The sequence below is a fragment of the Trichosurus vulpecula genome, chromosome 3, assembly GCF_011100635.1.
Source record: "Trichosurus vulpecula isolate mTriVul1 chromosome 3, mTriVul1.pri, whole genome shotgun sequence".
NCBI lineage: Eukaryota > Metazoa > Chordata > Mammalia > Diprotodontia > Phalangeridae > Trichosurus > Trichosurus vulpecula.
Genome location: NC_050575.1, coordinates 392,729,888 through 392,749,114, shown reverse-complemented (window position 1 = coordinate 392,749,114; position 19,227 = coordinate 392,729,888). Strand labels below are relative to the sequence as shown.

Here is a 19,227-nt window from a genome sequence, read left to right as displayed (position 1 = left end):
TCCATAGCCTCTGATTTCTGATGTGGGCTCTCTCAGCCATCTTTGGCAGCCTTGTGGCCCTCTGCTAGGGGAATGAGAGTGGGAGGCACACTTTCTTTGTGCCAGACTTAATACAGATGCCCAATAGGCTTTAGCTCTCCTGTGGCTCAGAACTACAACAGTGTATACAACACAACACAATACACACACACACACACACACCCCTACAATCTTCTTACACCTCCCCTTCACCCCATATTCTGCAGATACAATCACACTGCCTTCCTTGTTGTTCCATGAACAAGACACTCCACCTCCCTGGGGAAATTTTTTCTGGCTGTCCCCCATACCTGGAATGCTCTCCTACATTATCTCTTCTTCCTAGATTCTTCAAGTCCCAGCTAAAGTCCCTCTTTCTACAGGAAACTTTTCTCAATCCCTTATAAGTCTAGTACCTTCCCTCTGTCAATTATTTCCTATTTATTTATACATATTTGTTTGTTCATTATCTCCCCCATTAGACTTTGGGCTCCTTGACGGCAGGGTCTACAGTTTGCCTCAGTTTGGGGATAGTAGCAGCACCTACCTCCCAGGGTTGTTGTGCGGATCAAATGAGATAATGATTGTAAAGCACTTAGCACAGTGCCTGGCACAGAGAGTGCTGAATGTTTACTGAGATTCTGTGGTATATCCACAATGCCAATGCTAAATCACCAACACAAGGCTTATTTCTGTTATCATAGTGTTAGAAACATACTTTCGTTGTGTAGGAATAAACAACACTCGTTGGAAGGCCAAGAAGGTTTTAATTATATCTTACATTTATTCCTCCTGAATAAATGGGTACGTCCCCTGAACAGAGTAAGGGAAGTACAAGGGACTCAGATTAATGCCAGTCCTTTTATTGGCTCCTAATTCGAATCTCCCGTCTGGCTCTTCATTGGCCCCTGAACTGCCCATATCGGGCCTCCTTCAAACAGCTCCTTGAGCATGCACACAAGCCTCTATCTAACCTTTAACCCGATCAGAAGCCTGGTCTCTGCTCTAAAGCTAAGAGAGGGAGATACTTTCAACTCTGTGGAAACAAAACTGCTTCCACCACTTCTCACAATAACAACTCATTTATACTACAGTTTAAGGTTTACAAAGCACTTTCCCTAGAACTCTGTGGTGCAGAAAGCACAAGCATTATTTTCACTTTATAGATGAAGGAAACTGGGGCTCGAGAGGTTAAAGGGCTTGCCCATGGTCACATGGCAGAATAAGGATTTGAATCCAGGTCTCTAGACTCTAAATCCAAAATTCTTTCTACATCAATCATATGATATACTCTGATTAAAAAAGCAGATATATAACAAAGCACTTTCCCTAGAACTCTGTGGTGCAGAAAGCACAAGCATTATTTTCACTTTATAGACGAAGGAAACTGGGGCTCGAGAGGTTAAAGGGCTTGCCCATGGTCACATGGCAGAATAAGGATTTGAATCCAGGTCTCTAGACTCTAAATCCAAAATTCTTTCTACATCAATCATATGATATACTCTGATTAAAAAAGCAGATATATAACATTAAATTCCATTCAGATATTAATTATGTACAGTATACAATGTAATATACTGTGGAGGAGGGTGGCTGGCAGGACAGCACGAAAAGTTGAGATAGTCCCTACCCTGAAGGAGTTTACAACCTAACAGTGGGGATGACCCATATTCAAAAACCAAAACAAGCAACACATATATGGCTGAAGCAAAGGCCTAAGGCCATACACCTCAACCAAGCTAATCTAGTTTTTCTTTAAAAGGTATTGGGATCATCCTTGAGACAATTAAAGGCTGAGGGGAGCAAGAAGGCCCTTTGTCACAAGCCAGCTCCTCCCTCAGGCTTCGGACTAGTGGACAGAGTCAGGGAAAGGCTTCCCAAAAGAATCAATACCATCTGTCCCCTGGCTGAATATCCCTGCCCTGCCCCGGCTAGGGAAACCTCCTTTTGACAAGCATCTCACACCTCATTCTAATTTTAAACCTGAATCAGGCTTTGTCTTTTACAACGTGGTTTAAAAGGAGAACAAAGGTGCAAGGAAAATAACATAGGCTCAGGGAGGAGAAAAGATGGATTTGAGCTGTTTCTCAAAAGAACTGTTAGGAATCCAACAGGCAAAAAATGAGGAAAGGCTTTTCAGCCATAATATACTTTTAAAGGCTGGCATCAAAACAAGTTAACAATTTTTTTTTTTTTGCATTTAAAGGACCTTAAGCTTCACTCACCGGGAAAATCTACTCAAAAGGAACATCTCATTCCTTGCTGATGCTATGACGAATGATTCCTTCAAAACTTGGTATTTGGAATTTCTTCTCTCTAATCTGAGGAGTCTATATTCAACTGGATTCAACAAAGAAAAGAGGGAATCAACTTGAAAAGAGAAAAACCTTTTCACTTAGTCTCATAGGAATAAAACAAAGGGGCAGAATCAGATAGTGTGATAAGTTTAGCAAGAGGCCAAAGGAAAGGGCTGAGACACACCCAGATAGCTCTGTATTTCCCAACATTTGCTATGTCAAGCACTTAACATAGGTGATTTAAGCACTGAAGTTCCTCCAAAGTATGTAACAGGATACCTGGGACCAAGAGAATTTTAGCTATTTATTTACCTTATTCCATGGAAGGTTGTACTAGCAGTCCAGATGAAAAAACTCAGCTGACCAAACCAAAATACTGTAACATTTTCCTTCCTACAGAACATTTTTGCAAAACAAACTTAGAAAACGAAAAATTCATAAGAATCTAATGGCTCCCAACACCTGAAGAGTCTATCCAGTGAGTTCTAATACACAACAGTATTATTTTTTTAAGTTTCCTTCTTGCCTTTTGCCTTTATACTATAGTCATTTCCGAACATCAACCATTCTCCCTGACTAGTGCTCTTGCCTCCCACCATGAACTTTATCTTGTACCAAAGAAAAACAGTTAAGCAAAAACAATGAGGGAAAAAATGACTCCTTGCGATAACATATGCAACATTCTGCTCTGATAGTCCCTTACCCCTCTTTGAAGAAGAGGGAAGTGTGTTTTTTTCATCATCTATTTTGCAGGCCCAAGATTGGTTATTGCAATTAACCAAAGTTTGCCTGTCTTTTAGCACTGCTTTTCATTTATATTTCAATAGTAATTGTAACAGGCATTTTCTTGGGGAAAAAATGCTGAGGAAGAAAGAATTCAACTCTATTGGAGATACCATATTGTTTAATAAGTACAACTCTGTCCAGGATAATTCTCCTTTTCTTTATTTTGCATTTAGAGGTAATAGACACCATTCTGACATAAAGTATAAACCTGCCTACGTAGCTAGAATAGAATCTAAATGAAATATGATCTGTAAGTGACATTTTTATGTATTTCAGTTTTAAGTAAACTTTTAAAAATATATGCCTGATTATTACTATTTTTAACCTTCTAAAGTCTATTATCTACTAATAACCTCTACCAAACTGAAGGTCTACCGAGACACTGTGCTGAAACCTGGACAAGTCTACCAGTGCCATGACAGGAAACTGAAGAGCTTCTATTTGAGTTATCTTAGGAAGATTCTGAAGATCACCAGGCAAGAGCAGGTACTGGACACTGAGGTCCTTTCTTAAATTGCCAAGCATTCAGACTCTACTGGCCACATTGTTCAAATACCAAATGTACATTTCCCTAAAAGATTACTTTAGGGAGAACTCACACAAGACGAGCACTCACATGGAGATCTGAAGCAGCAATACAAGGACACTTTTAAGGTCTCTCTGGAGAACTTTGGAGTCAATTGTGAGTCATGGGAGATGATGGCACAGGACCACCCAGCATGGTGTGCTCTCATCAAAGAAGACGCCGTGCTCTGTGAGCAAAGCAGAACTGCACCAGCTCAAAGTAAGCATAAGACATCTTCACTCCAAACACGCATACCATTCAGTTATGGGAAGTGCACTTCCTAGCACTGCAGGGCCACTTCAAGACTAGCAGCAGTCCTTCATCGGTGGAGGGGGCAGCTTCCTCCCTTCCATCAAGGAACAAAAAAAACGGCATTTACATAGAAGCCATCCACACACAAGTCAGCAATCCTATCACTGAGGTATGTATTAATTAGAGATGGAAAGAACCTCAGACATCATCCAGGGTGGGGAACCTGTGGCAGAGGCCACCTGTGGCCTTCCAGGTCCTCAAGTGCAGCCCTTTGACTGAATCCACATGTGGCCTCAGCCACAGGATCCCCACCCGTTCTAGACCAACCCCCTCACTTTACCAGTGAGGAAACTGATTCACTGAGAAGTCAAATGATATTTACCCAAGGTCACACCTGTGTAAGCAACAGAGACAAGATTTAATCCCAGTTTCTATACAGGATTCTTTCCACTATACCAAGGAGTACATCTTAGCAACTATGCCTAAATGAGGACATGGTCAGAAGGGCAGGCCACTGAATTAACCATTAGTGCTGATGTACCCACCTTGCCAGGCCCTCAACAGTGAATGAGACCTAGAACTGAGAGGCAAATGGGCTGAGAAATCCCATCGTCTTTCAAGAGCCCAAGCTGCTATTTGCTGATAGAATCTAAGGGGTGGAAGGGACCTGCCTCTGAAGCTATTTAGCGCAAAGCCCATCTGTTTTTTCTTCTAGCTGTGTGTTCTTTATATGTTTAACATTCTTTTTTTTAATTTTGAGCTCTAAATTCTTTCCCTCTCTCCCTCCTACCTCTCCCCCACCCACTAAGAAAGCTGGCAACATGATATCAATTATACATGTGAAGTCATGCAAAATATGTCCATATAAGCTATACTACAACCAAAAAAAAAGGCAAGAAACAAAGAAAATGAAGAGTATGCTTCAATCTGTACTCAGAGTTCATCAGATCTCTCTCTGGAGGTGGATAGCATTTTTCATCTTGAGTCCTTAGGAAATGTCTTGATCCGTTGTATTGATCCGAGTAGCTACGCCTTTCAGTTTAAAATCATTACAACATTGTACTGTGTACAATATTCTCTTAATTCTGCTCACTTCACTTTGCATCAGTTCATACAAGTCTTCACAAGTTTTTTTCTGTCACCATCCCCTTCATCATTTCTTACAGCACAATAGCATTACATCACAATCATATAACACAGTTCGTTCAGCCTCTCCTCAACTGATGAGCATCCCCTCAATTTCCAATTTCTTGCCATTACAAAAAGGGCTCAAAAGCCCACCTTTTCTAACATCAATATTTCCCCAGTGATACTATCCATGGCTATGAATTATTCCACATTACAATGTCAAAGAACCAAAATTGTAGGTGACACATGGAACAATGGAAAGATACATGGTAGGTGGAAGTGGTAGTATGCAATAAATCACCCCAGGATAAGTGGCACAAAAGATATTATCAAAGATAGAGATATGATGAGAAAAGGGGGCAGGCTAGTCATATAGCAGGAACAAGGGATAATAAATGGCCTCCAGGGAATGGTAAATCCTACCCCATTTGTCTGTATTGTGTTGTTTTTAGTTTCTGGAGCAACTGTGAAAAAATTAGGGGCACTTCCTAATTCCCACATGTCCTAAGCACGATCACAAGAATTGCAATGGGCGAGAAAGCAAGGAGGTGATGTTCTGCATCATTAAAGGGAGTGCCCTACACTGATGAGAATGGAGAGCCATCCAAGTAATGTACCTACTGGGGATATATATTGGGAGAACTTTAAAAAACTGAGGTCAAAAAATGAAATTAGAAAAAAGTGAGGCTCTTGGTCAGAGCCAATTAGCAATTATGCACCTAATAAAGTAAGTCCCAGAATACATCTCTATACCTATACAAACTGGTCCTCAGATAATACTCATCAACCCCTATTTGAAATCTTTCACCTTGTCAGAAGTTGTACAGTATCACCAGTCTTCAGCAACTCAGCATTACCTCCACACTACTGTAACGCGGCAGAACAGAATTTCAGTAGTTTATGATGTTTCACTTTCAATACCATTCCCCTAGTGCAAGCCTCATCACCTTTCACCTAAACTACTATTAACAGCCTTCTATAATCTCCCTGACTCTAGTGTCTCTCCTCAGTAATCTAGCTTTCACAATGTTGCCAAAATAATCTTTCTAAACTGGAAAGTAGCGTATGAATATAATGAAATGTTATTGTGCAGTAAGAAATGATGACCGTGAGGAATTCAGAGATATACTTATGAACTGACTCAGAGTAAAATGAGCTGAATCAGGAGAACAACAGTACACAATGATGACAATAGTATCAACAAGCGCAACACTAGAAGGAGGCTAAACTCCTGAATCACAGGAATGACCAACGCTGACCTGGAAAGCAAGTGAGGAGAAGTGCCTCCTTTCATCTTCGTATCCCCTTGAACAGGGCATCTACCACAAAAGGAGGCACTTCTAAAACGCTTGTTAAATTTTATTCAAACTCTTTCCTTTCACTTAGCTGTAGCTTTATACCACACTAATATCTATGAGTCTGATGGAGATTCCTTACGAGAGCCTAAAAGTTTGAAAATACACTGAACAGATGAATGAACAAGTACTTAAGTGCTTACTACATGCCTAAAACTGTGCTAAGTGCTGGGGATACAGATACAAAAGCAGACTTAGTTCTCGAGGAACTTAGTTCTAACAAGGAGAGATTCACATCTGGGGGAGTGGTAGCCAAGGAAGGATATGTGTGTATGTGTGATTCATATCATTATATACGTATATCTATATATATTATATATGTATATGTATATATATCTATATATTATATATGTATATGTATATATATACACACACACATATATGTATGTGTGTGTGTGTGAAATCACTGAGATTATCAATAAAAGAGACAGTCTAATCCTTTCCTGAGGCAATGGCAGTGGTAATGTGATTAGAATCTGACCTAGATCCTTGACCCAATAATCTATGACATGTTATCAAGTTTCAGCTCTGAGGTACACTATCTCTGTTTTAGAGATGAGGAAACTGAGGTTTAGAAAATGACTTGTCTACGGTCACATAGATAAGACCACTTGCACTACTTAGCCCACTTACCTACCTCACGGGGCTGTTGTGAAAAACTGCTAAGTAAACCTTGAAACACTATATAAATTTGAGGAGTAATCAAAAACATATCTCCAAGAAGGAAAAAAAAACCAAAAACCTCACAATATTACAAAGATGCTTATAGCAGCATTATTTGTAATAGCCAGAAACTGGAAACAACCCCAAAGTCCAAAATTAGGAAACAATTAGACAAACTGTGTTAATTCACATAACAGAATACCACAGGGCCATTAAAAATGATAAATCTGAATACAATGAAACATACGGAGATGAATAAAAATGATACTTTACTCATAATTATTTATATATACCAAGGTGTGTGTATATATGTATATATATTTATACCCACACACCAGGTATATATGTTATACAGAAGAAAAATAGACAATGAACAGAAGCAAACACAGAGAAAATAATAGAAAAGTTATTTTAAAAGGTATTCAAAATGTTTATTTTGTTAAGCTCAGATATTAAGTTTTAGTGATTTAAAATTTTTTGTTGGTTTTTAATATACAAGAATAAATATTCCTTTCCTGTGTTTCTTTTACAAAACTATCATTATTGTGATAATGTGAGAGGAAAAAACCCAAAGGCAATAACATAACAATATTTTTGTCTGAATCTCTCGGAAAAAAAAAAAAAAAAACTTGGGGGCTGACATCAATGATTCAGCCTTTCCAGTAATTTTCAAGCCTTGGCAGCTATTTAATGGCACTATAGGTCATTTTATACCATATAGACTGAGTACACTTTGACACTATTAGCCCTCCCTTAATGCAGATATTGTTGCCTCCCCCTTTCCTTCTCGGATCTGCATTTTTCCCCCAAATCTTGGTCAATCTGCAAACATTTTTATAACTTGATGGCCTTATCTTACCTTATATTATGCAACAAGTTCTACAATAGTATAAATAAAATCTTAGAAATAAATTATTCTGTAATCGAGACTGGTAACTGTGAAAGACCAAACAGTCACTGACCTATTAATTTTTGACTCATTGAGCCAAGGGGATTATAAAGCATCTCTTGGGATAACCGTTTATTTAGCTCAATAACCTTGTAGAGAGGACATGTGGGAATTAGGAAGTGCCCCTAATTTTTTCACAGTTGCTCCAGAAACTAAAAACAACACAATACAGACAAATGGGGTAGGATGCTTCCACACTACAAACTGTACAGAAAGCACTGGGAGGAATCATCATAAAAGGGATTAGCACTTTAAGGACTGCCATAATCAATCCTAGGATAAACGTCTTTCTTACTAGAAAAATAAAGGACTACAAAATTTCTGTGGAAATGCTGTACATTTACCCATACAGACAAACCTTGCTTCACAGCACCCTCTGTTGGTTAACCTGTGAGTCTGCATACAAACTCCCTGAAGAATCTATCTCTCTCAGGGAAGACAGAAAAGAGTGTTGTCTCTCCAGAACTACAATACTCAAAATTGACAGTTAGGTTTCAGAAACTTTCCACAGCAAAAGCCTTAATACCTGGTTTCAAAAATAAAACAGATTGAGATTACTAGATCAAATACTATCAAATGCTTAGAATGTTACAGACCTAATCAACAAACCAGAGACCCTTACCGAAGTGCCAAATGGCAATCACTCAAGTGCCTTGAAGGAACTCAGGGGTGAAATTGTTGAAATGTGGGCCAAAATGCGTAACCTGTCATGGCAAGTGAGCACTCTGTGGGAAGACAGGTAGACTGCCAAAGAGACCATCAGAATAAAACGCAAGAAGCTGGCAAAACCTTTTTTTGGGGGGTGGGGAGGGGCAGGGAGAATAGGATCACTAAGCACTGAAACAATCTATTAGAAGAGAGACATGGTTTATGTAAAGAGAAATAATGCCTGATCAATTTAATTAAATGTCTTTGATGCAGGAAATGTTTAGAAGCATAAAGAACAAGTGGCTACAATCTTTTTATATAAAAAAAACTTTTAAAAAATCTTTGACAAGTTTACATGCCCAAAATGACCTTTGAGGAAAATGGGACTCTCTGGACAAGAATACAAAAAGGGAGGAGCTGGGTGCAGTGGGATGATGGGATTTGAATCCCAGCTTTGCCTCTTTCCTACCTTTGTGACCACAGGTGAATCATCTCACTTGCCTGGGTCTAGGTTCCTTCATCCCTAATAAGGGGTAAACAAGGTACCTTCCAAGGCCCCTTTCAGCTCTAAATCTATGAACCTATAAGGGTATCTTACTCTGGAGGCAACACTGAGTAATACTAAAAAGACATTTACATAGCACTTTATTTATAATAAAGTTTGCAAATAACATTAAAGCAAGATTGTCTGACTTGGAGTCAGAAGACATGAATTCATCTGTAGTACCCCCCAAGTTCTCAAGGCCTCAGTCTCACATCTAATTGAGGATACTTGTTCTATCTACATATCACAGGACTGCTGGAGAGATAGGAGTTTAAGTGTATGTATGTACAGATCGATGTGTATATATACACACTTACTAATATTGTCTGGATCATTTCAATTTTTGCTTATGGACTACCAGATCGGGCACTAAAGTTCGACTCCAATGCCTCAGACTGGTGGGAAGGTAATCCTGGATTCTCAAAGACCAGGCCAGCAAAGGACAAGCTCCAACAGTGGTATGTGACCTCAAGGCCATAGGTTCCCCACTCCTGGCTAGAAGGTCTGAAAGGCATCAATACAAGCCTTGTTATGAACTGTGCGTCTGTTGTCCCAAGAGAAGTTTCAGTTAAGTTCAGAGGCTCATCACCAGATTGGCTACAGGGCGATTAAATCTTTGGCTACAATTATGAAAGACATCTACCATGTTACAGAGCTTGTGATCTGTGTCGGGGGTGAAAGATCCATAAAAAAAGCACTGTGCTTTAACATGTGAGTGTATATAATGCACACATTCCTTTTTAGTAAATGTAAATACTCGAGTTTATGGCTTTACATATCATGTTATTTCTTAAATTTTTTGTTGAAATTAGTTTTTCATAAATTTTTTTTCATTTTTCGTTTTTTTTTGTTTTACAATAAAACAATGCAACTTGAAAGTTTTCCAAAACCTGCTGAATATAAATGTTGAACCAACTTGAGCAAGGAAGAGAAACTACTCCAAGGAAAAGACCTCCTTTCCATTGGAGGGCAGAAGGGATCATTTAAAATCTTACACTGTTACATGTAATTGAAGACTGTAGCTTAGATATATCAAAACTATCAGAAGTTTGGATCCTTGCTCTCCAATTAGCCACATTATCCATTTCCATGTGTAATGCACACACGAATTGTTCAGGTTCAGAGGTTGCCATTAAACTAGAAGAAAGCTTCTAGCCTGCTGGACAAAAACTGCCTAAGACAAGAGAGACAAGGAAGGTTTCAATCTGTACCCAAACCAACAAGATCTGCAGATCCACTGAAATACTCAAGTACAGATTTTCCCATTGGAAATGCACCCAAGAGGATGCTGAAGTTTCTAGTATCTTTTTAATCCTTTGAATACTATGGAGAGGAACTCTGCAACTCAGTGGAGTCTACTGCAATAGAGTGGACCGAGCGAGCCTTCTAAAGAAAAGGCTCCTACAGCTTCCAAAGAACTGGAGAGGTTCAGCCAAAGGACAACAGAGAACCACAGATGAGTGGCCATAAGCAGTGTATAGCACATCATCAAAAAGGGACAAGTTAGAAAAGGTGTCAGAGACACACATGAGTGGGAAAAAGATCAAGTAGGTAACCTCCAGTGGCATCGATGAATTGTCAAGAGAATTTAAGAAAGGTCCCACACACATTGGATGGACCCCCCTGTGATGGGAAGCCCTGGACAAGAGCTGCACAAAATGGGCAGGCATGAATGGATTACAATTTGCATTGTTTTTGGAATGCCAGAACGGTGGAGAGTACTAATCCATTTGAAAAGCAGAATGATGGTGTCCCAAGAGCCTTCATGGACTTTGAAGCTTTTAATAATTTCAGAACTATAAATGCTACAAAATCACAAACACATCATTAGAAAGTTTAATTATTTAAATTTCTTTAACACATTTAGTTTTGTGAATCTTGAAAGAAATTTTCATTTTAACAAGACCGTAGTACCTTGTCAGTAGGTACTGCATGTGTGACAAATTACTGGAGAATGTGGTATTAAAAAGTGGATTTGGGAATCGTAAAGAAGTTCAACATCACTGAAAAAGTTACGTGTGCTACCCTCATACTTTCATCAAGGATAATATCAATAAAGGCGTGGACCATTCTCATAAAGTCGTTTGTTAGAGAGATGAGAAAATATGAATCGTTATTATTGATAAAATTGAAAATATAAAAATTAATATTACCTCTAGTTTCTACAGTATAAGTTTAATTGATTATATGCTAATTTTATAATCGAGTCAACTTTTCCTGAATTAGTTTAAAGCTACAAGTTAACTTGTGATCAAACCCCAAAGATATATTGTCCATTGTACAATTATGGAGGGTCTTACCTCCCTAACAAACCTTTCCACACACCAGGGAGTCTGCTAACTCAGTTCTACTAACATAGTCTGTAAGATGTGGACAGGTACCAAAAAATAAACAAACAAATAAATGAATGAATAAATAACATTCCTTAATTGTCCAAGAAGGATGGTTACTAGCCCACATGGGTGCATCCCACAAGTCCCCTTTCTTTACTATAACCAATCATGTTGCCCCCACTGCCAGAAGGCTGTTTGCCCTGTAACCAATAGTATTCTTCCCCACCTACCTAACTCTGTACTCTCCAAAACTATATTAAGGCTGGTAAGCCCTACTTCAGGGTCTCGGGTCACTGAAGCCATTGACTCAATTTATTGGTTACTGCTAGCCCAACTAATAAATTGTTCATGCTCAGACCACTGTCTCTCAATTTACCTTTATTTTCAAATATTACAATATTCTCAGTCACCTTGGGGGAGGGTAATAATATAGTCCACAATTTTCCCCATTCTTTTGATATCTTGCTTTCTTTCAACTATACTAAAAATCCATACTGATTGCCTTCAAAGTTGTGTCACCTCCAAAAAGGATTGCTTCTGTTAGTCTTGATCAGGGCTAGTCCCTCTTCTCAATTTGAAGTCCTAAGTGCTACTTTCACCTCCTCAAACAGCACACAGGACGGAGGTGCTGATTCCTCTGTCATTACTGACAATACCTCCACGGAAATCCGGACACTTCAGCTTCATTCAGACTCTACCTGTTGCCCTCCTTCTAGCTGTCATCTCTAGTGCGAAAGCTTTGAGGACAGCTCACTAACAGTTTTCTGCAAATTTGCTTTCTCTTCCATTGCTTTCTGAAGTTCTTCCAAAATGATACACAACCCATAATATTCTGCCTCCAAAATTTTTTGCAAATTAGCTTGCCCTCAAGGCAGTGTACCTGCTGGCTGCCCCACCTCCTGGAGGAGCTCAAATGTCTACTGGCTGAGGCCTTTTCTGGGTTCTCTAGGCCTACTCGCTGTCACATCTATTTTTAAGTAGATTAACTCCTGGTGCCCTAGAAAGAATGCTTGCTTGCTAGATGTGATGTTAGAGGACTTGGGCTCAAATCCTGAGCCTGCTACTTAGTTATATAGGTGACCTTGGGCCTCCGTGTCCTCAGCAGAAAAATGACCAGGCTCCAAGGTCACTTCCGTCTCAAAAATCTACAATCCTATGACCTTTGATAAGGAAGAGTTACAATCAGTATACAGGACTCTTCTTTAATGCACTTCCCACTTCTTAGTGGCAACAGTTTGTTCAAACAGGCTGGGCAGCTTCATAACAGCAGGCAGTATGTGCTCATCCTCCTTCCTTCCTTCTAAGCTGGCATTACTTTGACCTTGGCTTTCACTTGTCAAGAAGCTGACTGCACACAAACAAAGGACTCGGAAATGGCTCCCAAGCTAATAACCAATCATTCCTAAATGTTAAGACATGGCCATTTCATTTTGTGATATTACTCAGTGCTTGCTGTATCCAGCTCCTTTAGACTTGCTTATTAAAGATTAAGAATTAGAGTAAGTTTCTAAAAGAAGTTGTAAAATTTCCATCCCTGGGAGCTTTGTCTTCAAAATATAAAAAATGTAACCATCCTAGAAGGTTTATCACAGGTTCTCAACTTGGGGTCTGCACACTTGGCTTTTTAAAAAATTTTGACAACTGTTTTAATATAATTCTCTTCCTTCATAATTCTGCATATTTTAATACATATTTAAAAACACAATTCTGAGAAGAGGTCCCATAGTTTACACCTGATTGATTGCCAGAGAAGTCTATGCCATAAAAAAGGTGAAGAATACCTACCCCAGCAGGTCTGGGAGATGGAAAACTAGTCAACGGACAAGCATTTATTAAGTGCCTGCTATATGACAGCCACCAGACTTGGTGCTAGGAATACCAATCCAAAAGTGAGATAAACAGTCCCTGTTCTTGTAACAACAATGTTACTAGCAGCTGCTGTGGAAGAGTAAGACCAACAACACCAGCACAAAGGAGGGCTGCTTAGAACAAGTTCTTTGATCTGCTTTTCTGAAGGAAAGAAACTTAAAGGTGTTTACAATCTCACTTTAATTAAACATATATACATACATATATATCTCAATCATTCACTTAGCTCAGGGGGAAAAGCCAGCACCCTGAACTTCAGAGAAAACGCAAACAGAAATTACAAGCAGAAATCATATAAACAGAGCAAATAACACAAATCAGCAGACAGGCTTCTGTCTGTCAATAGCAATACATACATAGTTACGAGAGAGAGAGAGAGAGAGAGAGAGAGAGAGAGAGAGAGAGAGAGAGAGAGAGAAGCACCAACATCTGGGTTTTCAAAGCTGGGGGGGCTCCTTAACAGCTACCCAGTCTTGTCTGGACAAATCACATGAACACTCTTCCAATGAGTGAGCCCCACCCCCTGAAGCAAAATGCTAACCTAACTAGTATATATACTATTTCCAGTCAAGGACGCTTGATTCAATCAAAGACTCTTGATTCAAACAAAGGCAAGACTCAATCAAAAGCACTTGATTGCCTTAGTGCTGAGAAGCACTCCAAAAGGAAAAAAACAGCAAAAAGGCCCACTTTGCTTGCCATTACAGTTCTCAAGGACCCTGAATTCTACTGTAGCATGTTCAAGGATAGGTAAAAGTAAACTATGTACAAAAAAAATACACAGCTACAGGAGAACCAACACCTAAGAGAATCAGGAGAGGTTTCCTGAAGCAGGTGGCACCACAGCTAAGCCTTGAAAAGGCCTTGAGATTCTAAGAATGAAGTATCAGTGAGAACGTGAAGCACTTCAGGCCTGGTGAACAGCCTGGGCAAAGGAATGGAGGTGAAAGATGGAATGCTTCCTGTGATGAATAGCTACAGTGTAGAGCACAGTATAACCAGTTTCGAAATATAGGCTAGAATCCAATCAGGAAAGGCTTAAAATTCCCAAGAAATTTGTACTTTATCCTAAAGGCAACAGGGCACCACTGAAGCTTGGTAGCTGTGTAGAGAAGAAGGATCAGAGAGAGGATTAATTGGATGGTGAGGATGCTACAGCAACGAGCCAGGAGAGAGGTGATGGGGGCCACCATGAAGGTAGCTATGTTAGAGAAGGAGATGGATGGGAGAGATGATGAGGAGTTGGCACTGGTAAGATTTAAAACTGACTGGATGCAGAAGGTGAATAAAAGCAAAGAGCTGAGGGTGACTTTTAGGCTGGAAATCTGGGTGAAAAGAAGCATGGCCATATCCACCTTGAATCTCTAGTTTCCTTCAATAATCAGCTCAAGCACCGCCTTTACATGGAACTCTCAGCTGCTGGTTCACTCCCTCCCAAAACTAGCCAGTACTAATTTTGAATACATCGTGTATACCTTTTATTAGGATAGAAGCCTCCTTCGGAGCAGGAGCTTTCCCTTTTGCCTTTGTATTTCTAGTGCTTAGCACAGTGCCAGGCACACAGCAGGTGCTTAACAACTGACTGGGGGAACAGCTAAGTTTGGACAGGTTGGAGATATCAAACAGGTAGTTGGAGATGTGGGTCTGGAACTCAGATGATAAAGGCTGAATATTTTGATTTGGGAATTATATACATAAAGGTCATAGATGAATCCCTGGGAGTTGATGAGCTCACCAAGAAAAGTGTAGAGAGAAAAGAAGATCCTTCCTTCCTGTCCCTGCCAACAGATGGCTCTTCTGTCACTTGCACTCTATCACTTCTTTTCCATACCTACTGGGTCCTTCCCTACTGCCTCAAACTGCTCCCTCCAAAGTGACCAATGATCTCTTAGTTATCAAACCCACTGGCCTTTTCTCAATCCTCATTCTCCTCAACCTCTCTTCAGCCTCTGACACTGCTGATCATCTCCTCCTCCTTGACAGATCTTTTCCCTCTAGGTTTTCAGGACACCCCTCTCTCCTAGTTCTCTTCCTACCTTTCTGACTGACCACTCCCCAGTCTCCTTTGCAGGATCCTCCTCCAGATTACCCTCTTCTCTTCTCCCTCTATACTACTACACCTGGTCATCTTATCAGCTTCCAAGGGTTTAATTACCATCTCTGTGCTTTGATTTACAAATTTACCTATCCCATCCCAATCTCTCAGCTCTCCCAATCTCCAACCTTACATCTCCAACTGCTTTTCAAACTTCTCATTCTGGATGTCCAGTAGACATTTTAATCTCAACATGTCCAAAATGGAACTTATTACCTTCCCCCTAAATCCTCCCCCACCCCTTCCCTACTGTTCCTGTCAAGGGCAACACCACTCTCTCAGTCCTTCAGGCACAAAAGCTAGGAGTCATCCTGGACTCCTCGTTATTTTTCACCCCCCATATCTAAGTTGTTGCCAAGGTCTATCAATTTCACCTCTTAATCTCCTACAGGAAAATAAGTGCACCTCTTAATCTGCAACCTCTCTTGAATCTGCCCCTTCTCTCCTCTGATACTGTCCCCACTTTAGTACCCGCCCTCATCACCTCATATCTGGACTACTGCAATCACCTACTAGTGGTAGATCTGCCTGGTTCAGGTCTCTTTCCCACTCCAGTCCATCCTCCACTCAGCTATTAAAAGTGAAGATCTGACCAAGTCACCCCCCTGCTCAATCAACTCCAATGGCTCCCTATCACCTCTAGCCTACTGGCTTCTTCCCCACTGCCTACAAATAGGCCCATGTCTCCCCCCAACCTCAAAAACCCTTCCCTTGATCCTTCTATCCCTGCTAAGCATCATGTTATATCTCTTCTGACGTTTCTCGCTGAAGTTCTCATGTGCAATAGGTGCCCCCACTTTCTCTCCTGTCCCTCTCTTCTTAATACCTTAACATCTGGCTTATGACCTCTTTAATCAAACTTTTGGGTAAAATGATGGCACACTGCTTAGATTAGATAGAAGCTACCAATTACCCTTTCTTAGGATTACCAAAATAGAATTGGAAAATCTTTGAGGTCATCTAGCCCATGGCCCTCATTTTACAGATAAAGAAACTGAGGCCCAGCAAAGTTAAGCTCCTTGCCTAAGAGCACCCAGGTGCTAAGAGAGACAGAACTTGAATCCAAGTCTTACACAAGACTAGCCAGAATCATAGGGAAGCACTGTTAGAAAGCACTTCAGGGAAATCAGTACAGTAAAACACATGTGGGACTGCTCATCTGGAGATCTGAACTTTCACGCCAGTTGCCACTGACTTTTCACAAGTTACTTCATCTCTCTGGGTGTCAATTTCCTCAACGTAGAAACAAAATGGTTAGGATTAGTCAGGGGTGGGGAACCTTCCGCCTCCAGGCCACATGTGGCCCCGAGGTCCTCAAGTGGGGCCCTTTGACTGAATCCAAGCTTCACAGAACAAATCCCCTTAATAAAAGAATTTGTTCTGTAAAATCTGGATTCAGTCAAAAGGCCTCACCCAAGGACCTAGAAGGCCACATGTGGCCTAGAGGCAGAAGGTCCCCTCCCCCATTCTAAGGAAAGCCAAACCACAAAGGGAAAAGGTGATTCCACAGCCATTATAAATCATTCTTCAACCTACAAGATATTGTAAATGAGGTCACTAGCACCAAGAAAGACAGCAAAAGAAATGGTCCTGGGATTCTGCAGGACTCCTTCCTTTGCATCTTTGGGGAAATCTTGTATTATTTTTAACTTCTACAAGGTATCTCCCAAGGGCATGTTAAAATCATCCATGTAAGCTGCTACAGCCAATATAAAATCACTAAAAAGTAAATTAGAAGACTTAACTAATGCAAGTTTTGCCGTTAACCAGTTATGACTTTAACCCCAGTTTCCTCATCTATTAAAATGTTAACAAATCTGCTCCCTAAGTTATTGCAGAAATGAAATAATATAAAACATTTTCGAGAATAAAACATTATGCAAGTATGTTAAACAATATAATAGGAAGTTAAAAGTTAATTTACTGACAAACTATGTAAAACTATGCAGAATGTATTGAAATTTTTCTAGAATCAGGAGTTAGCATTCCCACAGCTTAAAATTACCAGAAAAATTTTTCGAATATTCCTGCTACAGAAAGAAAAGAGAAGGACACTAGGGAGACTTTTATTGAATGGTGTCTAAAATGAACCTCCAAAAATATTGTTACCCTCAGTGACACCTTCTATTATCTTTTCAAGTGAAAATGATCCCTTCTCCATTTTTTCCAGAGTACTATCTGATCTCTCTTTTTCCTTTCTTTTTTTCCTCACCTGTAAAATGGGAATAGTAGCACCTCCTTACCAAGGTTGTTTTGAGGACCAAATAATAATTGCCTAGCCCTTAGCACAGGGACTGGCACATAGCCCTAGAAGATAAAGTTCTCTGAAGAGTAAAGACTTTGCTTTTAAAAAAAATTGTGTATCTCCAACTTTCAGCATACTGCCTCACACATTACAGGGGCTGAATAAATGGTTTTTTAAATATTGAATTGTTGACATTATTAATAACTGACATCATATGGTACTTCCTCATTTACTCCTCACAATAACCCAGTAAGATAGGTAAACTACATGTATGATTACTTCCATTCTACAGGTAATAAAAGCAAGGGCTCGGGGAAGTTATTTGTCCACAGGCACAGACAGTAAATCGGCTGAAGGAAACAAGTGGAATGCATGCCACTCCTGGGTAGGTCAGCTTAAGTGAGTGCTATGACCCCCATTTTACAGATGAGGGCTTTAGACTTGCCCAGGAGGGGTACCGCTGCTAATAATAAGTGTCTGAAGTTGAATTTAAACTCACGTTCTAATACAAATCCCCAATTTACAGACGAGGAAATTCAATGACTTGCCCACGGCTAGTAGGTGCCTTAAGTAGGATTTGAACTCAAGTAAGGAAGAACCTAAGTTCTGACACATCCTAGCTGTATGACCTTAGGCAAGTCACTTACCCTATGTCTGCCTCAGTTTCCTCACTTGTAAAAAAGGGAATGATAATGGCACCTATCTCGTATGGTGCTGTGATGATCAAATAAGATATTTGTAAAGCGCTTAGCACAGTACCAGGCATGTAGTCGGTCCTCTATAAATACTGGTAATTGTTATTATCATTATTAATTATTATTGAACTCAGGGGGTATGAGGAGGCTGAGCCGGCTTTAGGAACTTGCCCCCAGGGTCTCGAGGTTCGTAAATCTAAGAATCAGGATTTGAACTCAGGTGTTGTCAGGGCGCTGATTTCGCGAAATGGAGGCTGCCGCTGGGGTCCCACGGGCCTGCGGCAGCACTCGAACTCGGCTCCCCTGCACCACGAAGCCCCCGAGTGCCTCCCCCAATCAAAACCGGGGAGACGCGCCTTGGGGGCAGCCGGTGGCATTGGACCATCCCAGAGATATGGGGCAGCGGTTCGAACTCCAGCCCCGCACGTGCCCTGAGCGGCCCGGCGCGGCCCCCCAAGCCTCGGGCTTTCCCACGGAGCCCGGCCGCCGGGTCGGGGCCCTCCTCCTCCCTCTCCCTCCAAACCGCCCTGGGCCCCACCTCGCTGAGGAAGCGGGTGATGTCGTACACTCGCCCGTGGATCACTATCCACACGTCATTCTCCGAGTTGCGCTTCGCCACCTCCTCGAGCCGGTAGTATGTGACCGCGGTCTCGGGCTCTTTCCCCTCCATGCTGCAGCTACCGCCCTCGGCCGCCATCGAGATCAGAGGCGCCTCCTCTCGGCAGCGAGCCGACCTCAGGGGGCAGGATTCGCCTTCTCCCGCCGGGCCGGCTTACGTATCAGAC

At 40.9% G+C, this 19,227-nt stretch overlaps 1 protein-coding gene across 1 annotated transcript in view; it reads right to left on the bottom strand.

Annotated features, from left to right (window-relative positions):
* LOC118841632 (cytochrome b5 type B) overlaps positions 1-19,227 on the bottom strand; it is a 51,178-nt gene extending 31,951 nt beyond the window's left edge. The window contains exon 1 of the mRNA XM_036749207.1: positions 18,981-19,227. Coding sequence (XP_036605102.1) covers positions 18,981-19,139 — 159 coding nt within the window. The 5' untranslated portion in view covers positions 19,140-19,227. The remainder of the gene's footprint in view (positions 1-18,980) is intronic.